At 38.8% G+C, this 26,336-nt stretch overlaps 1 protein-coding gene across 2 annotated transcripts in view; it reads right to left on the bottom strand.

Moving 5' to 3' along the window:
- Positions 1-3,899: 3,899 nt before the first annotated feature.
- The window catches only part of LOC127437293 (furin-1-like), a 116,366-nt gene continuing 93,929 nt past the window's right edge, over positions 3,900-26,336 (bottom strand). For both annotated transcript variants that reach the window (XM_051692138.1, XM_051692139.1), the window contains exons 9-16: positions 25,321-25,533; positions 17,390-17,490; positions 14,836-14,939; positions 14,590-14,707; positions 14,093-14,272; positions 8,357-8,481; positions 8,129-8,257; positions 3,900-5,656 (exon numbers count right to left, since the gene is read on the bottom strand). In XM_051692138.1, coding sequence (XP_051548098.1) covers positions 4,986-5,656; positions 8,129-8,257; positions 8,357-8,481; positions 14,093-14,272; positions 14,590-14,707; positions 14,836-14,939; positions 17,390-17,490; positions 25,321-25,533 — 1,641 coding nt within the window. In that variant the 3' untranslated portion in view covers positions 3,900-4,985. The remainder of the gene's footprint in view (positions 5,657-8,128; positions 8,258-8,356; positions 8,482-14,092; positions 14,273-14,589; positions 14,708-14,835; positions 14,940-17,389; positions 17,491-25,320; positions 25,534-26,336) is intronic.

Below are 26,336 nucleotides of genomic sequence, written 5' to 3'. Positions count from 1 at the left end.
ATAGCAACTAATTTGATATGCTCATTGAAGTGGTGAGTAAACACGCTCAATCTAACTCTGCTGAAGTCTTCAATTCCATTTTCTTTCAGATGCAAGCCGAGTTGTAGTTCAAACAACCTGGTGCCACCTACTCGTTCTGAAAGTCAGCAGAACAAAGGGCATGTTGAGCCTTTCCTCAAAGAACATGATGACACATTACACCACTTTGCACTGAATTCAGTCTAATAAAATAATTTCAGAGAACAGATATAGTGCCTAGTATGTCAGAAACTGAAGCTCTGCACCTTTTGTTCGGCCCATTAATATCAATTAAGTGATAGCAAAACATCTGAGCAAAACATCTGAGAAGGATAATAAGGTGCGCTCTCAAGATTTCTGCGATGCTCAGAAAAAAGGGTACAACAAAGTAAGCTGATGACAGTGCCCGTTCTTGTACTATTAGTCAAAGACACGCTCAATACATTAGTAGTCAAATGGCAAATCAATGCAAGAGAGCTGTACGCCTGTCTGAAAAAAAACTGACTGCGGTGGAAATGTATTTTCAATATTCCCTCTGAAGTGTGCACTGAAGATGAAAAATCAACATGACACCTCTTTCACAACTAGCTGGACCATCCGTCTTTCCATCTTATTGCTCAATTAGTATGTATGTAGCAGCCCCAGTCTCACTTATAATACCAAGTAGGCAGAAGCTTCAGCATTGAATATGAGATCCCATTCCTCCCAGCTGAACTAATTATGGAAAGCAGTTTAATGTGCCATTTCCATAAACTAGATATCCATCTTCTGGGAGCTGCAAGGAAAAGAGTCCATGAAAGTTTTTCTCAGCCACCATGGAAACATGAAAAGTTTAGGCCGTCATATCAAGTACACATGAAATATTTATGATCACCCACTGCACACTTCACGTAGCGAAGTGCATAATGCCTGGGTTATTCATTTGGACTGTTCGTATGCAACTCTGCATTAATTACTCGACGGAACCCACACCATGCATGATGCTGCAAATTGGCTTCAATAACAAGCATAAAACACACCGAGATGCAAAACAGTTCAACGGTGTCACCTGGCTCATTTCATCACAGATATTTAAATACTTCCAAATGCTAATAAATAAACACAGACTCAAGAGATGTTTGCAATTAATTTAATGACTGCAGTATTGACAGCTGTTTAATAAAACTGTTAAATGCCTCCACACAATGTTGAATGCTGTCTTAAAATAAATCACTTTTCATGTCTTTCCAAATATTGGTATAGCAGAGAATGGCATACATGAGCTCTGTTACAAAATCTTGTGCACTGCCTACCTAGACAGCATTTAAAGGCATCATGGACGTGCTCCTGGCAATAAGGTTGCTCCAAAAGATAGGTAACAACGTGTACTGTATGCTGCTTTCTAAAAACTAGGGTATACTTTGTTTCTTTGTGTGCTGTTCCGTCATGCACGGTTGAGCGCTCAGCCTTTCAAAGTATACTCTTTTGACTGCAAGTCCATATGGACATGTTCGACGCATGCACACTACAACTGTTTTGTGAAACTCTCTTAGCAAAGTCAATGTTAAGTGTATGCACCAACAACGCACAAAAATGCAGACTGTCCGCACGTATTGTGCGTCATTTTGGCCAGATTTTAAGGCAGCATTACTTGTATACTTGCGTACAGTGCCTCTGGAAAGTATTCACAGCGCTTCACTTTTTCCACATGTTGTTATGTTACAGCCTTATTCCAAAATGGATTCAATTCATTATTTTCCTCAAAATTCTACAAACAAACAATACCCCATAATGACAACGTGAAAGAAGTTTGTTTGAAATCTTTGCAAATGTATTTAAAAAAAAAAAAAACGAAAAAAATCACATGTACATAAGTATTCACAGCCTTTGCCATGACACTCAAAATTGAGCTCAGGTGCATCCTGTTTCCACTGATCATCCTTGAGATGTTTCTACAACTTGATTGGAGTCCACCTGTGATAAATTCAGTTGATTGGACATGATTTGGAAAGGCACACACCTGTCTATATAAGGTCCCACAGTTAACAGTGCATGGCAGAGCACAAACCAAGCCATGAAGTCCAAGGAATTGTCTGTAGACCTCTGAGGCACAAATCTGGGGAAGGGTACAGAAAACTTTCTGCAGCATTGAAGTTCCCAATGAGCACAGTGGCCTCCATCATCCGTAAATGGAAGAAGTTTGGAACCACCAGGACTCTTCCTAGAGCTGGCCGCCTGGCCAAACTGAGCGATCGGGGGAGAAGGGCCTAAGTCAGGGAGGTGACCAAGAACCCGATGGTCACTCTGACAGAGCTCCAGCATTTCTCTGTGGAGAGAGGAGAACCTCCAGAAGAACAACCATCTCTGCAGCACTCCACCAATCAGGCCTGTATGGTAGAGTGGCCAGACAGAAGCCATTCCTCAGTTAAAGGCACATGACAGCCCGCCTGGAGGACTCTCAGACCATGAGAAACAAAATTCTCTGGTCTGATGCAACAAAGATTGAACTCTTTGGCCTGAATGATAAGCATCATGTCTGGAGGAAACCAGGCACCGCTCATCACCTGGCCAATACCATCCCTACAGTGAAGCATGGTAGCGGCGGCATCATGCTGTGGGGATGTTTTTCAGCGGCAGGAACTGGGAGACTAGTCAGGATCGAGGGAAAGATGACTGCAGCAATGTACAGAGACATCCTTGATGAAAACCTGCTCCAGAGCGCTCTGGACCTCAGACTGGGGCGACGTTTCATCTTCCAACAGGACAACGACCCTAAGCACACAGCCAAGATAACAAAGGAGTGGCTACGGGACAACTCTATGAATGTCCTTGAGTGGCCCAGTCAGAGCCCAGACTTGAACCCGATTGAACATCTCTGGAGAGATCTGAAAATGGCTGTGCACCGACGCTCCCCATTCAACCTGATGGAGCTTGAGAGGTCCTGCAAAGAAGAATGGGAGAAACTGCCCAAAAATATGTGTGCCAAGCTTGTAGCATCATACTCCAAAAGACTTGAGGCTGTAACTGGTGCCAAAGGTGCTTCAACAAAATATTGAGCAAAGGCTGTGAATACTTATGTACATAGGTTTTCTTTTCTTTTTTTTTTTTTTTTTTTTTTATAAATTTGCAAAGATTTCAAACAAACTTTCATGTTGTCATTATGGGGTATTGTTTGTAGAATTGAGGAAAATAATGAATTTAATCCATTTTGGAATAAGGCTGTAACATAAAATGTGGAAAAAGTGAAGCGCTGTGAATACTTTCCGGATGCACTGTATACTTAATGTAAACTTGCAAAAATAATGGCAGTGAGATCAAAGCTGTAAGCAAATTATTTTTTGGAGAGAACTCTGTAAATAAAGGCTATTTCTGACAGAATTAAGATGAGCTCAATAGCAACTAATTTGATATGCTCATTGAAGTGGTGAGTAAACACGCTCAATCTAACTCTGCTGAAGTCTTCAATTCCATTTTCCTTCAGATGCAAGCCGAGCGTATGTAAACTTGCATGTATCTTTCATATTTAAACACCCCCAAAAAAAGTGTTGCTAATTAACAGTTCTAGTAGATCTAATTAACACAGAAAAATACTTGGCGCACACACAAATCCAGTCTGTTTATTAGAGTTCTGTGTCATTAGCTTAGTAATATGCTTGAGCTGCTACCTATAAAGAGTGTTTCCAATCAGTCACTTATGAGGTGCCATTTCAGTTAGGATGCTGCCTTTAGAAGGTAGCTGGCAGGAGACAAGGTTTTTGGAACAGAGCTATGGAGTTTGGTTGAATCGTGGGAGTTGTAGTGCACAATTTTACTTCCGTAGAGCTTAAATGTAATACCATTATGACAGCACCCAAGTTCTCAGGTCTGATATTTACCTTTTATGAAAACAAATGACCAAGTCCTTTTGAGGCCCCATTTTTTTCAAGCAAAGGCAAGTTTTAGTGTTAAAATCAGACCTGAAAATCAATAAAACATCCTCTGAGACAGACATTTTTTCTGTCAGTAATATTGAAAACCTATTCTGAAAAACAGCAGCTCTGTGACATTTGTGAGGGAACATGTTAATAATTCGGAGCTAGAACAAACAAACCTTAAAAGTCAACAGTTAAAATAAAAATGCATCATGGCTGTGGTCTGTGATACATTTAGCTACTGCCATTCTCTCTGCACGTCTGACGATATTACGAGCTGTTTCAGTTCAATATTTAGATTGTTTGTCTGTGATCCCTGCCATTCAGAATCCATGCCGGAGGCTCTTAGCAAACTGAGGTTTGCGCGTGTTATCTAATTTTGTTCTGTTATATATCTCTTTGCTGCTGTTGTTGCAATAGTATGAAATTATGCACAGTTAAATAATCTCTGATCAAATCACTGGAAATGTCCCGGAGCTGCCTTTGACTAGCAGAAAGAACTGAATGTTGACTTTATTGTCAGGGATTAAAGATTTATCGCACGAATGATGAGCAATCAAATGGCAATGCAGTAATAGTTATAGAAGTTATAGAAGTGCATTGACTTGCTGCAAAAAGCATTGTGCATAAAACAGTCCAAAACTTTTAATAAAAAGTTGACTGGAACAAATTTCAGCCCTTTTAAACTTGTTACAAACTAAATGTTTGGGTTTACACAAACCCTGCACACGCACAAGCACATCTACGCACACAAACAAACACACACCCACATCTGATTGTGTTGATCCTGTTTAGTGGTTTAAATCTCAGGACATTAGACCCAGACCACGAGGACAAATAAAAGTGAAAATAAAGGGACTTAATCAGCGCAGCAGAGACTGTCTTGTGTTTAATCAGATTTGAGTTAAACTTTGGAATTGCAGTTGCGCCATATTAACTCATTTCTTCATAGTTGAACTTTTCACTCTCTCTCTCTCACACACACACACACAGACACACCTCAAAATCTCAGTCGATCCACAAGTCTCTCTTATTTGTTCTGTATCCTATTACAAGGAAGACAGATGTATAAAAGTGCTAAAGAGCACTCTGAGTCCGTATAAAAGCAGTCTTTTCGCTGTGATACTCCAGCTCCTCACTGTCTGAGTCCGAGTTCATTCCCCCCACCGTGTCTTCGTCCCCCCACACAGTGGGGATCCCGCGATACGACACCTTCCCGTGTCCCAGTCCAAACCCAAACCCCACTCGAATCCCCCCTTTGCTTGTGTCCGTCACCGGCAGTTTGGTCCTCCTACAGAAGGGGGCACTGGCCGCTCCAGAGTGCAGCTGTAGCAGCACAAAAACGGCTGCGAAAGTCGCCAAGATGAAGGCACAACTCAGCACCGCCACCAGTGTCGGCAATTTCGAGGACACCCCAGGCTCACGCAAGGACACTTCTGAGCCTGGATCCACCTCAGCACTGACCCCGTGCTGGAGCACAGGGATGTTGGGAGATTTTCGCTGCACCTGGTTCTGGTGCAAGCAGGAAGTGACCACTAGGTGGCTGTGGGGAGGGCAGGAAAGACATTCGGTCTCCCCAGGTCCAGAACACGTTAGGCAGGATGTGTGGCAAGGCAGGCAGGCCTGTACAGTGAAGTGCTCCACCCAGTTGTCCAAGGACAAGTTGAGGACCTGAGGTCCAGAACTGAAGCCAGGAGGGCAGGACTTCACACAGCCTTCCAAGAAAAGTGAGAAACCCGTGCTGCATTCTGGAAACAGAGATTGGAAGAAAGATTAATCAAAGATTTTATGAGCAAGTCTGAATATTTAAAGACAACGTGAAACAGAATTCACAATACATTTAACTTTCGTAATACGCGACAGAAGACTCAGTGTATCCATATTCATCATAATGTGATATGGATTTTGACAAGTGAAACATATTAGGCTATTATATTATTATTTAAGTATTTTCAAAGGAGAAATGTATTGCATTTGAAAGAAAGATTAATTTTTTCAAAGAGTATTCCAGGTACAATACAAGTTAAGCTCAATCGACAGCATTTGTGGCATAATGTTGAGCACCATGAAAAAATAATTTCGACTCATCCTTCCTTTAAAAAAATAAAGAAATATATAAAAAGCAAAAATCTAGGTAACAGTGAAGCACTTACAATGGAAGTGAATGGGGCCAATCCGTAAATGTCAAAATACTCACTATTTCAAAAGTATAAGCACAAGGCATAAACAATGTGTGTATTAATATGATTTTAGTGTGATAAAATCACTTACTAACCTTTTCTGTGTAAAGTTATAGCCAATTTGACCACTTTGTTGCCATGATGATGTCAACAAACCCTAAAACCCTACAATGACTGTAAAAATTACCATTTAAACAACTTAACAGTTCAAATAATACATGAGTTTTAACAGAAGAAATAATGCAATTTTTTATATATATAAGGTACACATTTCTGCCTTTTAAAACCCTAAAGAAATTGGCCCCATTCACTTCCATTGTAAGTTCCTCACTGTAACCCAGATTTTTGCTTTTTTTTTTTTTTTTTTTTTTAAAGAAAAAGAGGGACCAGTAGAAATTAATTTTTGTGGTAACCAACATTATGCCACAAATGCTGACGAATGCGCTTAACTTGTATTGAACCCGGAATAATTCTTTAAGAAAGCAAATCGGGTCAACAATATTTTTGTCTTTAAGTGTGTTTACCATTTGGTCATAAAGGGGCAAATAAACAGATTGTACTTCACCTATACCTTTTAGCAATGAATTTCTATTACTTACTGATTACTGAAAGAGACTGCACTCACAAAGAGCAATTTCTATCTGATTACATATTTTAGAGCTAAGGATAAGTAGAAAATGTGTGTTCTCTACAAAAATATCTATTACATTTAAAAATGTAACAATTTCCATTACTTCTCCAGGCCTGGAAATCACAATTTAAAAAATTCCCTCATATTATCAGGGTTTCCACTACTGCGGGATCCCAGTACCTGGTAAAATTCAGATATGCTGTATCTGCAATAACACAGTGGAGCACCTCATGAAAAATTTGTGAAATAACTTTAGTTTGTCCTTGAGCTTTGCAGTTATAATTTAATGCACATGTATGTGGCCATAATGGAGAAATCCATCATCAGCTGTCCATACAATAACTTTGAAAAGGGCTAACTTTATCGTTCATTGAGCAAACTAAAGTTTTGTAACCTCTAGGGATCAGTAAACAAGGAAAGTACAACATCACATCAAAGAAAAGAGGCCATTTAAAAACTTTTCCTCCATTAATAATGCAGTTTATCTAATTTAAAATCTCTCTGGCATCACACTCTCCAGTGTTTTGCAATATTCATATTCATAAACATATATTAATATTCATAAGACAGGGGATAGTCATATTAAGACATAAGAGAATTTCCATATGACAGAGACATTTTGCCAAGAGATTACTCAGCGTGTGTGTGTATGTAAATATTTCCTTCTGATCATAAATGTCATCTCTTATGAAAAATTGCCTATTGAATAGTTCATTCAAAAATCGAAATTCTGTCATTATTCAGTCACCCTTATGTCATTCCAAACCCTTAATACTTTACTCTTATACAGAACTCAAAAGGCAAGATTTGAAATGTGTGGAGGCTCACAATATTCTCCACGGCATCCACGCACAACTCACCACGCACCCCACTGAGAGTAAACCACATTATGGTGACCATGAGGAGGTTGCCCCATGTGACTCTACCCTCCCTTGCAACCAGCCAATTTGGTTACTTAGGAGACCTGGCTGGAGCCACTCAGCATGCCCTGGATTTGAACTCATGACTCCAGGGGTGTTAGTCAGCGTCTTTGCTCGCTGAGCTACCCAAGCCCCCCCAATCTGCCTTTTTAATGCAATGGTAGTTGATAGTGACTCACTTTAAAGCTTAAAAATCCATGCGGCTAGTGCATCATATTCCAAGTTTTCTAAATTTTGGTGAGAAACAACCCAAAATGTAAGCTTTTTTTTCTCCATTAAATATCCTCATGCACGTTGCACTGAAATGAGTGCTATTAAAGTTGCTCGTTCGTGTGTGTTCATGAAAGAAAGAAAGTCATATGGGTTTAAAACAACATGATGGTGAGAAAATTATGACAGGAATTATTAATTTTTGTGTGAACTATTCCTTTAAAGATTGTGTATGCGTATTGGTGTACACCTTTGGTCCAGGAAGTGTGTTTGTCTTACCGATGCAGATCTGCTGGGTGTCAAATGTTTTGCAGCTGTTATTTGAAGGTCGAGTGTAGTCAGAAACAGATGGATCTGCTGCACTGGATCCGGTACCATACAGGATGAGGGTAAACTGAGAGAGAACACCTGTTGAGAAAATGTTTCACTTTAAAAAAAGATCACCAGAAACAAAGTTTTAGAACAATAGTGATTATTAGAAACAGAGCTTTCTGGAATGGCTGCTACCATAGTCATTAAGACTGGCCACATTCTCAATCTCCAAGGTCCATTCCCCCTGGGGATCCTCATCCCAGGAGTGGGTGGTCATGAATGCCCAGTCATTAAACCCTTCAGCTGAGTTGTCTTGAGGCCTGAAGATTAACAGAAGAAAGACTTTAGAAAGATATTGTGAGCTAGACTACAAGGCTAGAACTATGTCGACACCTGAATATCACACACATATGTGCTTGTGATAATATTTAATTTCAAAATTATAGGCATAAATCCCTGCCTATGCTACTTCAACAGCTTCCACTAAGCTTGGAAGGCTTTCCACTAGATGTTGGAACATTGCTGCAGGGATTTGCTCCCATTCAGGCACAAGAGCATCAGTGAGGTGAGGCATGCAGTCAGCCTTCCAATTAATCCAGGGTTGCTGCAGAGTTTTTAAAATCACATTTAAGGCTTTTTAAGCCCTTTTTCAAGACCTGAACAAATGAAATTAATACTGTATCCCCATACCAAAACAAACCCTCACAATCTCAAAAGAAAAATTATGTATTACAGACTCTTACTTAAACAGGCAGGGGCAAACACTCAACATGGCCATAAAATTGCTTATCAGTAAAACAGGGTAGGCTATAGGCAAGTTATAAATACTCAAGAAATGTTTTCCACACACACACACACACACACACATATACAGCTGCAATCGAAATTATTCAACCCCACAAAGACAGTAAGGATTTACAAAGCTAAGCTTTTCTGATGACCCAGAATTTTTAAACTTTACATCTATATCAGTTGAGTGACACTTTCAAAGTCATAGTGTGAATATATAACCTAATATTTCTAAATAGCAGAAGTTTTTAAAATACAGCCATGTCATAATTATTCAACCCCTATTGCATGTAGCTGTATCTTACATATGTAAGGCTACACAAGTAATTGTTTCAAAACAAAATTAAGTCATTAATCTGCAATGGCACTTAAGTTTTAAAATGTAAGTTTAGCATTGTAAGCAAAAATGTATTTCTATGCAAAAAATGCAATTAAAAATAAGCTGTCTCAAAAGCTAATAGAGGAGATTATTTCATTACACAAGAAAGGTCATGGCTAAAAGTACATTTTCAAGGCACTTCAATTCCCAATAGACAAAGTTGGCAGCACAATTCATACATTTCTTAAACAAGGTACAACAGCAACCTTGTTGGGGTGTGGAAGAAAGCAAAACTTCACCAAGGGAAATGTTGACTCCAGTTGACTGAATATTCAAGAAGTAATTAGGAAAGACCTGTGGAGTCCTGGAAGAAGGTTTTATAGACGTATGACACTAAACTGAAAATGAGTTTTAGACCCATGGGTCAGCAGTACGTCTGGAGTAAGATGACAAGGTGATAACAAGAACGACACCATCCCCACAGTCAAGCATGGAGCTGAGTCAGTCCTGTTATGGGGGTGTTTTGCAGCTACAGGAAATGGCTATCCTGACTATGTGACTGACACCATGGATTCTTTCAGGTAACAGGCCATTTTGGCATGAAAAATGTGATGCCTTCAGTGTGTAAATTGAAGCTCGTGATCACTGGACTTTCCAGCAAGACGATAACACCAAGGATACATCCAAGTTGTCCAAAATCTGGTTCAGGGATAGGTCGTGGAATGTCCTTAAATGGCCCTTTCAGTCCATCATTAAAATCCCATTGCAAACCTTTGTTGGGATTTCAAGGAAGCAGTGCCAGCACAGAAACCAAAGAATGTCAATGAGCTGGAAGCTTTTGCTCATGAGAAATGTGTAAACATTCTAATAGAGAGGTGTCCGAAGCTTGAGAACACTTACCTGAAACATTTATTTGATGTTATTAAGGATAAAGGATGCTCCACAAATGATTGACTTTAGGGGTTGAATATTTTTGACATGACATTTGTGGAGAGAATTAGTTATTTTCTATTAAAAATGTGGGTAAACTGAACTCTTTGTTCTCAAAATCACTCAAATGTGTATTAAAAGCTTACTTTGACTGTTTTAGTTGATGTGTTTTAATTCACATCACCAGAATGTATTACTGGTCAGAAGGGTTGAATAATTTTGATTGCAACTGTATATATATATATATATATATACACACACACACATACACACACACACACACACACACACACTACCGGTCAAAAGTTTTGAAACACTTATTCTTTATTATAATTTTTTTTCTTCACATTTTAGAATAATAGTAAAGTCATCAAAACTATGGAATAACATAAATGGAACTATGGGAATTATGTTGTGACTAAACAAAATCCAAAATAAACAAAAACTGTGTTATATTTTAGCATCTTCAATGAAATAAATTTGTGATGAAATAAATTAATATGGTGGCACAATTATATATATATATTATGTACCATTATATAAATAAATACAAATTAGAGGTCAATCAATATTGGATTTTGCTGATATGATTATGTGTTAAAAGAAAGCCAATGAATCTGCCAATAATTTTTTTAATTAGCAGCCTCTATCAATGTTCTTAGTCTTTCCTTCCTGTGATGGGGAGGTCCAGACAGAGGCTACATGAGTCCAAATTGAATTAATTGAGATTTGATTCATAGCGTGGAAATTTTAACTTTAAAGGCTGAAATACACAGGGGACTCTTATTTTGAAATATATGCGCTTCACAGCTTCCAGATGCTCATTCAAACAGATAAGGGAAATAAAATGTGCACTCCTACAATAATCTAAAACGTATTACAATATAAACAATTAAAAGTAAACATTGTCATATTTCATCAACACTATATCATCATCATCAACAGTTGATCTTTAGTGACTGCTTGTCATAAATTTCCAATATGGCTTAATGATTGCGAAGTGCTCTGCAAAAGCAAGAAACACTCACAAGCCCCCGCGTGCTTGTAGAAAATACAACAGTACCATGTTTTCACTCTGAAGGATGCAGCACATGTATTTATTTAATTAAATCATATTCTTTTAAAGTCTGATAATCACATTAGGTCATATCAAGATTCCTGTCTTTCCGCCCCCAAATTTAAGACCTCTATAAAGGATAATCAAGACTTTTGTTCTATTATTTTAGATATTTAAGACTTTTTATGACCTTAAATTTAGGAAAACTGAATTTAAGTCATTTTAAGACTTTTTAAGGATCCGTGGGAACCCTGTAATCCCCAAAGTGTTCAATAGGGTTCAGATGTTGGTTTTGTGCAGGCCAGTCAAGTTCATCCAGACTCAGTAAACCATTTCTAGGCTCGGAAAACCATGTCTTTATAGACCTTGGATATTGCATTGTGCACAGGAGCATTGTCATGCTGGAAAAGAAAGGGCCCTCCCCAAACTGTTTTAACAAAGATGGAAACACATTTCCCTAGAATGTCACTGTATGCTGTAGCATTAGAGGAAGATGTCCACATACTTTTGACCACTGTGTGTATATAAAACAAATATGTATTTGTGTGTATTTACTATTACATATTATTAGATTTTATAAAATACATTGTCTATAATATTCTTATAGAAATGAAGTGAACTGTGTTTGTATGTATGTGGCTGAATGAATGTGTGTTTTGAATGTTTTTTTGTTTTTTTTTAAGATTGCCTGCTGAGAGCTGATTAGGTGATGTTGGCCACTGCAGCTAAATACGTTAGCCAGTTCACCTTTTAGTGCTTAATCCCGTTCTGTACCGTTTAGTAATTTACGAGTGACAACCGCACTCTACTACCGAATTAACTCCTGAAATAATTTCAGGTAATGACTTCCGCATTTTCATAAATTCCACGTAGTGTGTAGAGAACCGAACTGAACAACCTGTTTTACAATGACGTGATCAATAGAGCATGTGAGATGTAAACGTCTTCTTTTAGTGTACATCACACAAACAGAGGTATGTGTATTTACTCATTCACATATTCCAGACTGTCTCTCTCCACTGTAGTTCAGATTCAGATTCAATTCATATGTGTTTATTTCAGTTATTATATCTAACTAGGTGCATTACGAAAATCTACATTTTACAAAAAAAGTTTTTCATCATATTGGTCACATTTCAGCTTTTAAAAAAATTATAAATCCATATATTCAATCAATTAATGACTTAAAACATCTGGAAAAAATTAAGAGACCACTCCAAATGTTCAGTTTCTCTGGATTTACTGTTTATAGGTATGTGTTTGAGTGAAATGAACATTTTAGTTTTATTCTATAAACTACTGACAACATTTCTCCCAAATTCCAAATAAAAATATTGTCATTTAGAGCATTTATTTGCAGAAAATGACAACTGGTCAAAATAACAAAAAAAGATGCAGTGTTTTCTGACCTCGAATAATGCAAAGAAAACAAGTTCATATTCATTTATAAACAACACAATACTAATGTTTTAACTTAGGAAGAGTTCAGAAATCAATATTTTGTGGAACAACCGAAACAGCTTTCATGCGTCTTTGCACGCTTTCCACCAGTCTTTCACATTGCTCTTGGGTGATTTTATGCCACTCCTGGCTCAAAAACTCAAGCAGGAATTCAACAGACACTGGAATGGAATGGCTACCATACATGTAGTGATGCTGATTTAAGAAATATTTGGTCTCTTAATTTTTTCCAGAGCTGTATATACACACAATTTTAATGTTAATTTGTACATAATTTGTACTGATGTCAGGTGTAGATTCATGTCTTTTATTTTGAAATTCTAGTTCCTGTTTCATGTCATGTGTTCCTGTTTCCCTTGTCATGTGATTTCTGTTTTCCCTCCATGTTCATGTGTCATGTTTTCATTGGTTTATTGTTTAATTATCTTGTTATCAGTTCTGTTTGTTCATTGGTTTATGTTCTCCCATGTCTTGTATTTAAGCCCTCATGTTTGCATTGTCTATTTGTGGAGTATTGAATGTTATCGGATGTGTCAAGTGGAGTATTGAATGTTATCGGATGTGTCAAGTGGAGTATTGAATGTTATCGGATGTGTCAAGTGGAGTATTGAATGTTATCGGATGTGTCAAGTCAAGTCAAGTCTCATGTTATGATTGCTTCATGTTTGTAGTCAGGGTTATTGGTTTTCACGGTCTCTAAATAAACTGCACTTGGGTTCTTCATCTTTACGTCCTCGTCATCATTGTCAGCAGTTCCAGCCAACATACGTTACAACTGATTACATTGATTTGTAGATGTGCTAAAAATCAGTACTGTCTCTTTAAGAGTGGACATTAACAAGAGTGGAGTCGAACGGCTTCTTGACAGCATCCATACAATGCATGATTAGAATTCTATGTTTCTTTTTTTGATCAACAACTGAGAGTAAAGCACAGACAGGATATTAAAAGAGACATTAGTGATAAATTAATTATGTGGATCTTGTCTTTGGACACGCATTAAAGGGAAACCAAACTTTTACTCCAAACATGCAGTGAAAGATGCGGTGCTGAATCTCTTCTCAACTACACAACACAATCACTGGTGAATGAAATCTGAACATTTACTACCCAGTGGCTGTTCACAGATGCACTGTATTTTGGCCATATTGTGAGAAATTTTACTGCATATGCAAGTGATTTACACATTGTAGAGAGTTGCACACTGAGTGAAAGGTCGATATTGGGATTTAAGAATCGATATCAAGAACGTTCAAATGAAGATGAAGATCAAATGCATTGGAAAATCAATATTTTTATCCAGTCCTATGTATGTACAAGGTAAAAGGAGTTTTCCAGGGGGCTGATGAGATGATGGCCGTGTGTGTGTGTTTACCGTGGAGCCAGCAGCGTGGAACGAGTTCCCAGAGGACTGATTAGGTGGATAGCCAGGTTTCCTCTGTGGTTATAGGAGATGGTAAGTCTGGCCTGTACGTGTTCCAAAGAGCTCACAAAGTCTGGCTGCCCAGAGCAGGCCTCAACAGATCTGCTGAAGATCAGGTGGTTTCTGATGTCCCTATAAAGAAAGAAGTTTGGTTGGACACAAAAGGAGATGTTAGGAAGAATGACAGCCTCAGTCACCATTCACTTTCATTGAATCTTTTCACTGAGGCTGTCATTCTGTCTAACATATCCTTTTGTTTTCCACTAAAGTTGTAGGGGTTTGTTACAACATGTGGGTGAATTTTTATTTTTGGGTGAACTATCCCTTTAAGCATATTCAAATTAACAGATTTGCTAGGTAGCTTCTCAGGTAGCTTGAATTAGTTTGCATTAGCTACCTGATGTACTGATGTATTGCCTGTGCTGCATGAGGTGTTCGACCGCCCTTACCTTGGCTCGATCAGCATATTAATGACACATTTGTGCTGCGGCCCCACGCTGGTCCAGTTCTGTGCCAACACAACCATAGCACTGGCATCCAGCAGACCATAGCCATAAGAATGGCTCACTGCCACAGTCAGAGAGTGAGAAAAAAAGAGGAAAGGAAAAAATAATAAGGTCAGACATGTCCATTGAACAAATGAATGCAATTCTAAAGATCTCAGTTCCCAATTGGTATTGTGAACTGTCTTTTACCTAATCGGCCAACCCCATTGGTCCTCCAGTCATTAGTTATTAGGTGGGCGGGACGTGAGGTTCTCACCACGAGATGCTGCATATCTCTCCAGGTCAGGTTCATGCTGTGAATCGTACAAAAACACAAAAGTGATATGAATATTACACTGCAGCAGGGTCACACATTTTTATTCATATTCAAATGATAAGTCACACATAATTATGCTCTTGGATATGACAGGATGTCTTTTTGAATGACACATAATTTAAGCTTTTCTTTTACAGAAGTCATAGAAAATTGCAAATGGAAATGTTCCGTCCTGGGGACCGTGCATCATTTTGTAATTACATGGCAGACAAAGCCTTTTTCCCAACTAAAGACCCAAAATTTTATTCCCCAAATTGCAGCAATATCAGATTCAATTTATAAATGTGTTTCCTTGGTTTCTCGACTTGAGCTTATTAGTTTCTACGGCTCTTGCGCTACATGGCAAAAACAAGCAGCTTTGGGACTCGTGGCACCCATATGCAAGGCTAAAAAGCTATATTATTGCTCAACAGGGCATTTCAGGGCATGACATGTCTGGATTAGGATACAACTGGTGGTGGTTGAGGAAAGTCCCCTGTTCACCATGTAAAGCGCTTTGAGTGTAATGTCAGATATGTCCTATACTGTATACTGTAAATGTAACATTCATTCATTCATACAAACCACCAACTAATACGCAATAACTGCGTGAAAAGCTATTTCCACCAAAAAGAAATGGATTTAGTGTAAAGTGCAGCATTACATTACAGAACAGCATGAGAAGTTTATTCGTGTTACGCCGATAACTAGCACCTTCCTGCATCGGTGTGCCTGACAAGCAACCTGCTCTGGTGTCCATATATTGTTCAGGGTGATTTATAAGGAAGGTGATCCAATTTATAGCCTTTCTAAATTTTTTACCTCACTATAAATTACTCAGCGAGCAAATTCATAATGTCTCAAACAAATTATTAACCAAGGGCCACACCACAGATGGACTGATTTACACCCTGTGATTAATGGATGTAATAGTACTGCAATTATCAAGTATTACATGAGAATACTCCTGGTGGATAAAAAGATGGGCATAAACACTGGCTTCCCGTTGCCCAATCAGGCCCTGTACCATACATTTCCACCAAAGCAAAGACAGATGTGGGCAGGAAAAATTGGTTCTGCGCTGGCCTCAAACATTCTGGGATTTCTTTCTTCCTCACCACATAAAGTTTTCAAAAAGAACAAATTTAGACCGACACAAAACAAAACTGCACAAAACTAGATCGCTCCCATTATTTAATTAACAAAGCTGATCAAATTTAAATAGTTAATAAGCTTCACATCAAAGCCAGCTTGTGTTTGCATAAAGACATTGAATTACGTTAACTGTAACTAACAGTAAGACTTGAAAACAAAGACCATGATGCAGCATGTGTAGTAACATAACGTAACATAATCCATTAATGATGAGGATGAAGCAGATCACCGCGATCTGTCCAACATCACTCCACTACTGTGATCCAGACACCTAAATCATTTCTTTAATATACTGAAAGTGTGCTTGACAACACCACGCATCTGTTTTAATGCAAGGTTATAACACTCTTCTCCATCATTTGATCATTATTTGATGAGTACTACAGCCACGATTGATAGAAAAGGTACAAAATAACCTACTTAAAATAAGATTCTGTTGCTTTCCTTATTATGTTCTAATTTATTGTGCCGGGAAAATAGCAGAGTTTTGTATATAACTCTGCAATAAATAATACGCCTAATTTACATAGAAAGGAGGCTTGTTTATGCAGCAAGGAATGGCAATATAAATTTAAATACTCAAGACGCAGCACTGAATGCACCTGCTTAAACTAGATTGCAAGTGGTTAGTAAGACACAGATATTTGCACTGAAATACCATGTCCAAAAGTGATGCATCTGTTTGGTGAATTCGCCCCTTTGTGCTTTAGATGCTGTCAAGGTGCTGATACTGAATGTTTCAGTGTCTATCCAAGTGGTTGTCTGTTTGTGGTAAGAATAAAACTGTTTGGGAGCAGCAGTGTGCAGACCATCTGTTCAGGACTCAATCCAAACATATAAAAATCCACACTTTACACACAAATACCTACAAATACTAATTAGATCACATTACAACATGTGATCTAAGACATGCTCTCTATCTCTCATTACCACCTCTCAGCGTACAGGGTGAAATCCTCTGCAAGAGCTTTTAATTGAGCATGATGATTTGATGTTGTCTAGGAATCCTCAGAGCCTTGGGGCCAATTTACCCTGAACGGGTAGTGTAGACTGGCAGACATCTCCTTACCTCTCTCTCTCTCTCTCAGAGTTTCGCTTCATTTTTTTTGGACAAGCAATGTCAAGATGATGTCAGAGTGTGTCGGAGGGCTGAAAATGATGCGTACGAGGTAATGAAGTCTGAACGACCAGGGGGAGTGACTGACAGGAGCATCAGTGAGGTGGGTTGGGCAGAGTGCGTGTTTACGTGCATGGGTGTCTGTGGAGACAGGTGTCATTGCAGTCATCACTCACTTGGCCTCCAGAGCGAGAGCGATGATTCCAGCAGCCAGGGGAGCTGAAGCGGATGTGCCCGTGTGTGAGTCTGTACACTTCTTCCTCAGGTCCGTCGTCACCTACACACACACACACACACATACATTCTAAAAAGGTTATGTTAGCTGGAAATTGTCCATCATTTACTGATTTTTAAAATAAAATTGAGGAATAAGTAAAAAACACTTTTTGTCATTTAGACAGATTAAAAAAAGAAACTAGTAAACCAATTAAACCAAGCGCATAACACAATATTCTAACATGTTACTTTTAAAAGTAACTTTCCCCAGCTCTGCAAATTATTAAATAGAACACGTTCACCAAACTCGCAGATGGCTACAACTTGTTCACACAGATGGCCAATCTCTTACAATATAATGTGTAATTTTCCAAAATGTGTGGGGGACAAACTTCTAGAATGTAGCACTTGTACTTATAGAGGAAATGGAAACAACTATGATGGATAAAAATGGACCATGACAGAAATTTTACAACACAGTCTGTCAGATTTTGTCTAGCGTGACTTCTGGAGGTCAGATCTGTTATTGGCCAGCAATTTGAAAAAAGATTGTCTCTACATTAGAATTGTCAAGGTTAGCGCATGCCCTTCGTTCAAACTGAAGTGTGTAATTTCTGCACCACTAGCATCACCAAATAGAACTGTGAAAATACACTTTGTTTTCACATTTCACATCATTGTTACACACTTCAGCTTTAAATGTTTAACTCTTAAACGAATACCTCGGGTCTTTAGAGACCCAGGACCTCATTCCACCCCCTGTACCTCATCTATTTTTTGGAGTTGTGCCCACACCTCTTTAGAATTCCTCAATCTATCTCTTATAAATAGTGTAACACACATACACACACACACACACACACACAAAATGGCAAAATTGTAAAAACATAAAATAAATTATAATGGTTTAAGTACCAAAAGTGTATGGGGTCTCTAGAGACCCGAGGTATGTAAGAGTGTCGTTATTTTTTCTTTTTTTTTGCACTTCCATAAATTATATTTTTTATAATTATTTCATATGTATTTAAGTTTACTATCACAGGATATCTATTTCTTCATGTCATAAGAGAAATGAGTATTATATTCATACAAATAAATACTAGATCACATTGACTTTCTGTGCAACAATTAATTATCAATGATGGTGAATTATCAGTATTTTATATGCGTATACACAAACATAATATGCATCCAATTTCTTACTCAAAGTGGCGCTGTTGTTTCAGTGATCGACTTGATTTACATTTGACATTGCTATTTGATGAAGAAACAACATCGAAGTAAACTTATTGCAAGTACAACACATGAACTGTATAATATGACTATAGTCATTTGGGTGTAAGTTGTGCTTCTATTTAGACTCAACAAGTGCCTGTAAAAATAAACATAAGATATATAGTACTGTGCAAAGGTTTTAGGCACTTAAGATGTTTCACAAAAGCATTTGTCTTAAGATGGTTATTTATATCTTCAGCTTTAGTGTGTCAATTGGAAAAATAAGTTTTAGACTACCAAACATTACTTTTGCAAATAGAAAAGATTTGAATGGAAGAACAGGGAGCCCTGGGGGGCCTGGGTAGCTCAGTGGTAAAATACGCTGGCTACCACCCCTGGAGTTCGCTAGTTCGCTAGTTTGAATCCCAGGGCGTGCTGAGTGACTCCAGCCAGGTCTCCTAAGCAACAAAATTGGCCCGGTTGCTAGGGAGGGTAGAGTCACATGGGGTAACCTCCTCGTGGTCGCCATAATGTGGTTTGTTCTCGGTGGGGCGCATGGTGAATTGAGCATGGTTGCCGCAGCGGATGGCGTGAAGCCTCCACACGCGCTATGTCTCCGTGGCAACGCGCTCAACAAGCCACGTGATAAGATGCGCGGGTTGACTGTCTCAGACGTGGAGGCAACTGGGATTCGTCCTCCGCCACCCGGACTGAGGCGAATCACTACACCACCACGAGGACTTAGAGCGCATTGGGAATTGGGCATTCCAAATTGGGAGAAAAAGGGGAAAAATCAAAAAAAAAAAAAAAAAAAAGAACAGGGAGCCCTGCAACAGATGTCATGGCCCAACAAAGTATATATATATATTAACACTATTAATGCATTTATTCAAACTGACATAATGGTTTCATACTGCTTTTTGTAAAACTGAGCACAGTAATTTACACTTTTTGTATTGTGGAATTTAATAATAATAGAAGCTCGACAAGAAAATATCACCAGCGAACAAAACACCATCATTCATGGAAATGTTAACACTAGTGTAGGAATGAAAGCTACTGTATATGATTTATTTATTGCAGGTTTTAGGTCACATGTTTGTTTTTCCTGTTTGTTTTAATGCAGTTTGAGAAAACAGAATCTTCTGTGCAAATGACATAGTTCTGTTGCATAAATCTATATTATGAGTTATGAGAAACCAATAAACAAACCTAACAATTACATATGATTACACATTTTTTTCATTTTCTTGGATCGGAGAATGTTAACTCAGTTCTAATAACACATTGTTTACAACAAAATATGCAATAAATCATGATTAAATATTGTAATCAATTGACAGCCCTAATCTATATATATGTGTTGGTGGGGCTGTCCATCAGCCAGAGGTGCCTGTCAAAGTGTGGGACAAGAATATGAGTCTGAAAGGGAAGGAGAAACCTGCAGCCAGTGTGATGAAATGTGTGTGTGTGTGACAGCTCTGGAGACTTTTAATTAGCTGGCACTGCCACACATGAGGGTTTGGGGTTTTAATCAGGGCATAGGAGATTTGGGGACATGCCTGAGTGATTGACAATGATCAAAATAAGAGAAGGTCCAACCCGAGGCAACAGAACCATCAAAGCATACACAGGAGAGTACCAGCCACACGCACACACTTACACTTTCTTTTTCACTATTTATTTAACTGTCCCTGTCACTTTGATATAAACACATATAGACACGTACACACACTACGATTCCCCCCCCAACCCTGCCACTGAGATTGCATCCACTTTCAAATTGAATCTGTTATTGCCTTTGTCATTCTAATGGAACGGGGGTCTCAAAAGAGGGAAAGGGGGAGCTTTCACAGTCAAATAAGCAGGGACAGATTCGATATTGTACAAATTAACACTCTGAAGCCATCCGAAACATCTAAGATAAGCTTCAATAAGCAGGTAGAGACTGACCTGCCAGCAGAATGTGGAACCACTTTCACTGGCATGAACGTATCTTAGAATAAACAGAATTTGGATAACTAAAAACAGCACATTGTTTTCTTTATCGCTATTCACAGTCACAGAATCTATGAACAACACAAAGCAGGTGTAGTTTGATTTACAAACAAATGACTCCTACACAATGTTTTTTTAATGAATTGGTCAAAAAGACTCATGTAAAAGAACTTGTTTTTATCTGAGTTGTGAGTTTGCCATCTGAATTAAATATGAAGAGATATAAAGATTGACAAAACAAAATAAAACAGGTGTATTTCGATTCACGAACCAATGACTCTTACGAGATCTTTTAATGAACTGGTCAAAAAGACTTGACAAGTTACTCACTCTATCCATCCGAATGGTTACTTAATTAACATCTGAATTACTTACTGTCTAGATGTTTATATGACCATGTTATAAGATATACATTCACATAAGACATTTGTAGTAATAAATTGTATTTAAAAAACATTAAAAATGTTATACCTATAGTTTGATGTTTAGTTTACTCAATAGTAGGGCTAGGTGATATAGCAAATATTCATGAACTACTCACAAAGTCAGAACAGTCTGAAGGTCTGTGCCAAGTTTGGTGGATGTTAGGAGGTACAATTTATAATTTCGGAAAAACCCTAATGCGTGTCTGGAGAAAACCAGTATGTTGGCTTTGTCGAGCCAAAATAATTAAGCAGCATTGTGAATATTGCTCTGATGTCATTTAACTTTTTATATGGCCAATGAGTTTCCAAAAGAGTTATTTGTCAAATTTGTCATTTGACTAGTTGTACAATCTTTTCTGGTGTTGCGACTTGCAAGTATGGCAAGACGGATATTTTATAGCACCTAACAAAAAAGGAATTCTGCAAGAACAATGTCACAGAGCAAATTAATAGGACATACAGTATGCTCATCAAGATCATCCAGTGTGATGTATTTTAGGACTTGTGAAGGGTATCTGAAACCTTCTTTGGCTTAATTAGCTTGCATATAACTGGTACTCAATCCCCACAGCCACCACCATTGTGTCCTTGAGCAAGGCACTTAACTCCAGGTTGCTCTGGGGGGATTGTCCCTGTAATAAGTACACTGTAAGTTGCTTTGGATAAAAGCATCTGCCAAATGCATAAATGTAAATATCTAATTAAAAGAAGCTGCAAACACTATCTCATAGCTGAGGCAGGTAAAATGGTGATATGTTACTGAAAAAGAGTGTAGTGCTTTAAAATGAGTTCCAAAGAATCTGCAATGCAGCATGTTTGGTATTCAAAATTGCTGCCTCTGTGTCTTTCACTCTCTTTCACATGGTTTCTTTCTCTGTTTCCCTGGTCTCCTCTCTCCTTTGCTTTTTCAGTCACATTTTCTGTCTTTATTTCCTCTCTCTTCCACTCTCGAAGGAAATGACAGAGAAACTAATAGATACGGCTTGCAGCAGCACCTGCAATGGTGAAGTTTTCAGATGCCATTCTAAGGTGATTTTTTGCCTCCAGAGGGCGTGACGTTTACAGAGCTAAAATGTCACGCCCACAGGAAATCACAGCGGCAGATGTGGAAATTATTTCACTGGCTGACACTTCATCTTCATAGCACGATGAATGGGTGGCACTCCATCACTCACTTTCCCAATGTACAGTGGCTCGGTCATTTAAACCATGCGACACTTTAGCACACACTGCCAGTTTGTTCTGACATTTACAGTTCTGCTTACAACTGAAAATGGCATTCTTGTGTGGTTAAGGGTATGAAGGTCTGTCTGTGTGCTGACTCTAACATGTAAAAGCTGCAATGCTGAAATGTGAATTTCTTTTGAAAAAAGAAAAATGTCTGTTCTCCCTCTTTCTCTATAACCCTCCTATTTAGTAAGGAAAAGTTAGCATTTCTTTTTGCACACTGGTCATTGTTAAATGTACCGCTGTGTGTTGTTAAATTCACCACTGGGTTTTGCACAGAGAGCATGATGATGTGAAAGACAGCACATCAATTTCATCAAAAATGAACTGGAAGTGGGGCCTGGGTAGCTCAGCGAGTATTGATGCTGACTACCACCCCTGGAGTCACGAGTTCGAATCCAGGGTGTGCTGAGTGTCTCTAGCCAGGTCTCCTAAGCAACCAAATTGGCCCGGTTGCTAGGGAGGGTAGAGTCACATGGGGTAACCTCCTCGTGGTCGCTATATTGTGGTTCGCTCTCAGTGGGGCACATGGTGAGTTGTGCGTGGATGCCGCGGAGAACAGCGTGAAGCCTCCACACACGCCATTTCTCCGTGGTAACGCGCTCAACATGCCACGTGATAAGATGTGCAGATTGACGGTCTCAAACGCGGAGGCAACTGAGATTTGTCCTCCGTCACCCGGATTGAGGCGAGTCACTATGCCACCACTGGGAATTGGGCATTCCAAAAAAAAAAAAAAAAAAAAAAAAGGAACACCTATTATCAGTGAACAGGATAAAGCCAGCCTTGAGCAATCAATATCAACAGTGGAGACTGAGCAAGCCATAAAACAAATGAAAAGAGGGAAAGTGCCCGGACCGGTTGGATTTATAATTGCATTCTATAAAAAGTTAATACATAAAACTCCAATCTTGAAAGAAGTATTCACAGAAATAATGGGACAGAAACTATTGCCGCCATCCATGACGCAGGCTATAATTACAGTCATACATAAAAAAAGGTAAAGATCGCCTAAAATGCATTTCGTACAGTACCATAAGTCTACTCTCAAATGATTATAAGACATTAGCAAAGGTCCTGGCAGCGAGACTGAATTCTGTTATGCAATATATTATACACCATGATCAGACAGGATTTATTACTGGACGGAAGCTTTCGAGTAACCTGCGAAGGCTATTAACATACTTTACTCGAAAGGGCGGAACATGTCTACCGGAAATGTTATTGTCACTTGATGCACATAAAGCTTTTGACTGCATTGAATATGAGTATTTATTCACAGCGCTTAATAAGTTTAGTTTTGGACCTATTTTTTGTACTTGGATCAGTATACTCTATGCACATCCAACTGCTTGTATTAGAACCAACAGGACAATATCAGGCTATTTTCCTCTACATAGGGGCACAAGACAGGGCTGTACCTTGTCCCCCACTTTTATTTAATATAGCAATAGAGCCGCTAGCCATAGCCTTAAGAAAAGAGGCAGATCTGCTGGGTATAAATAGGAGTGAATACACCAACAAGGTGTCACTGTATGCAGATGGCCTTATAATATATTTATCTAATCCTGATACGTCCATCCCTAAAGCGATGGAACTTATAAATAGCTTTGGAAAAATATGAGGATACAAAATAAATTTAACCAAAAGCATATTATTCCCAAATAATAATAAGGCAGGGGAGTTAAACCTTGAGTCTAGGTTTCCCAAGAATTGCATTCAAACAACCCTTTGTCTACTCTTTGCTACCCATTACATCCAGTGCTTTGTTCCCACCATCTTTAATTGATCATGCCTTTCAGAAATGGTTTAGAAAGGGATTTAGATGTGTAAGATATTTTTTCCAGAACAACAGTTTTATTTCCTTTGAACATATGGTTACAACATCTGACATACCTAAATCAAATTTTTATAGGTATTTTATAGGTACTTCAATCCAGTAGTGGCAATATTTGGGGTGACCCCACTGAATGTTTTACTGCCAAAATCTCAATCTGAAGCACTGGGTTTTTCCTCTTTGCCGGCCCGACGGCTCATACTCTTACAATGGAATTCAAACAAACCGCCAACACACACCAAGTGGGCAGAGTGTAATGGCATACCTGAAATTAGAGAAACTGAAACATTCCACCTAAGGCTCAACTAATGGATTTTTGAAAGCCTGGAGACCTTTCCTTTTTTAATTTTTAATTTTTATCCCCTTTTCTCCCAATTTGGAATGCCCAATTCCCACTACTTAGTAGGTCTTCGTGGTGGCGCGGTTACTCACCTCAATCCGAGTGGTGGAGGACAAGTCTCAGTTGCCTCTGCTTCTGAGACCGTCAATCCGTGCATCTTATCACATGGCTCGTCATGCCTGACACTGCGGAGACACCGCATGTGGAGGCTCATGCTACCCTCCACGAACCATGCACAACTTACCATGCACCCCATTGAGAATGAGAACCACTAATCGCAACCATGAGGAGGTTACCCCATGTGACTCTAACCTCCCTAGCAACCGGGCCAATTTGGTTGCTTAGGAGACCTGACTGGAGTCACTCAGAATGCCCTGGATTCGAACTCGCGACTCCAGGGGTGGCAGTCAGCATCAATACTCGCTGAGCTACCCAGGCCCCCCTTCCAGTTCATTTTTGATGAAATTGCCATGCTGTCTTTCACATCATCATGCTGCCTGTGCAAAACCCAGTGGTGAATTTAACAACACACAGCGGTAAGCTCATTCACTGGGCAGCACACTTCTATCTGGGGAATGGACCTGCGTGGGTGGGGTTGGAACAGTCATCTTGCAGCCCAGTCTCTTTACTGTCAATGCACTTGCTGAGCTACCCAGACCCCCTCTGGAGACCTTTCCTTAAATACTTTGAATGGGAATTTGTTCCAAAACACTAATTGCAGAATTTTGGTTGTTGTGATGTTGCATTTTATGTTACTGTGGTTGGTGTATATATTTTTAAAAAGCCAACAAAAGATTTGAATTATAAGAGTTTGCACATATGAATGTAATGTGAGTGTTAAATACATACAATCTGTTTCTCATTGAGGTTTCCGCTGCTGTAGGTGGTGGCGAGGGTGGAGGAACAGGCCTCGCTGTACCAAGGGACAGTCCCGTACTGCGTGGTGCTGCTAATGGAGAGGGTATATATACTGTTGGTGTATCCGTCACAGTTGCAGCTGTCCCGTTCTCGCCCTCCGTTACCTGACGCCCACACGAAGATGGAGCCCAAACCTCCACGACCCTACAATACAAAAATACACACAGTTCCTGTAGCTCAACTGGTAGAGCATGGCCAAGATCATTTGGGTTCGATTCCCAGGGAACACACAAACTGATAAAATGTATACCTTGAATGCACTGTAAGTTGCTTTGGATAAAAGCATCTGCCAAATGCATAAATGCAAAGTTAGTCAAACACACTCTCCAAAGCTGGTATAACATACTCTCTCACGCTTTGTCAATGCCGGTCACTTTTAAAAATAGTTACAAATTAAACTTGCACATATTAAAAATTTGGCATGTAAATATTGTTTTTTTGCAGGAAGTTTAAATATGTGGGAACCGCAAGATGTTACTAGAAAAACGACTTAAATTTTGATCTGTTCATCACATAAATGTATTGTACAGCTGAAAAAAGACATATGACATGGAAAATGATGACAGAATTTTCCTTTTTGGATGAGCTAATCATTTAATCACAAATATGAACTATGAAAGCACAGACATAAGTTGGATATATGTATATATATATATCAATCATGCTTTGTCATATAAACATTTGTTTAGTGTCTGTTATTGTTTGTCTACTTGGATCTCATTTCTAATAATAACACACAAAAATCCAATTGACAAAGTGAATTATCGCTGTCGTGACTAATACAAAACCAATAATTTGACCTAAGTGTGCTGAAATGTACTGTACTTAATCTTTATTAAAATTGGTTGGACAGCTGACAATATGCCACTTTTCTTTTCTCATATATTAGTCTACTCTCTCTCTCTCTGCTGACAAGCTAGTCTGCAAAATTTGATTAAAATGTTTGT

Source organism: Myxocyprinus asiaticus, chromosome 48, assembly GCF_019703515.2.
Source record: "Myxocyprinus asiaticus isolate MX2 ecotype Aquarium Trade chromosome 48, UBuf_Myxa_2, whole genome shotgun sequence".
NCBI classification, from domain to species: Eukaryota; Metazoa; Chordata; class Actinopteri; order Cypriniformes; family Catostomidae; genus Myxocyprinus; species Myxocyprinus asiaticus.
Note: the sequence above shows the minus strand (reverse complement) of the source record. Positions and strands in the feature narration are given on the sequence as shown.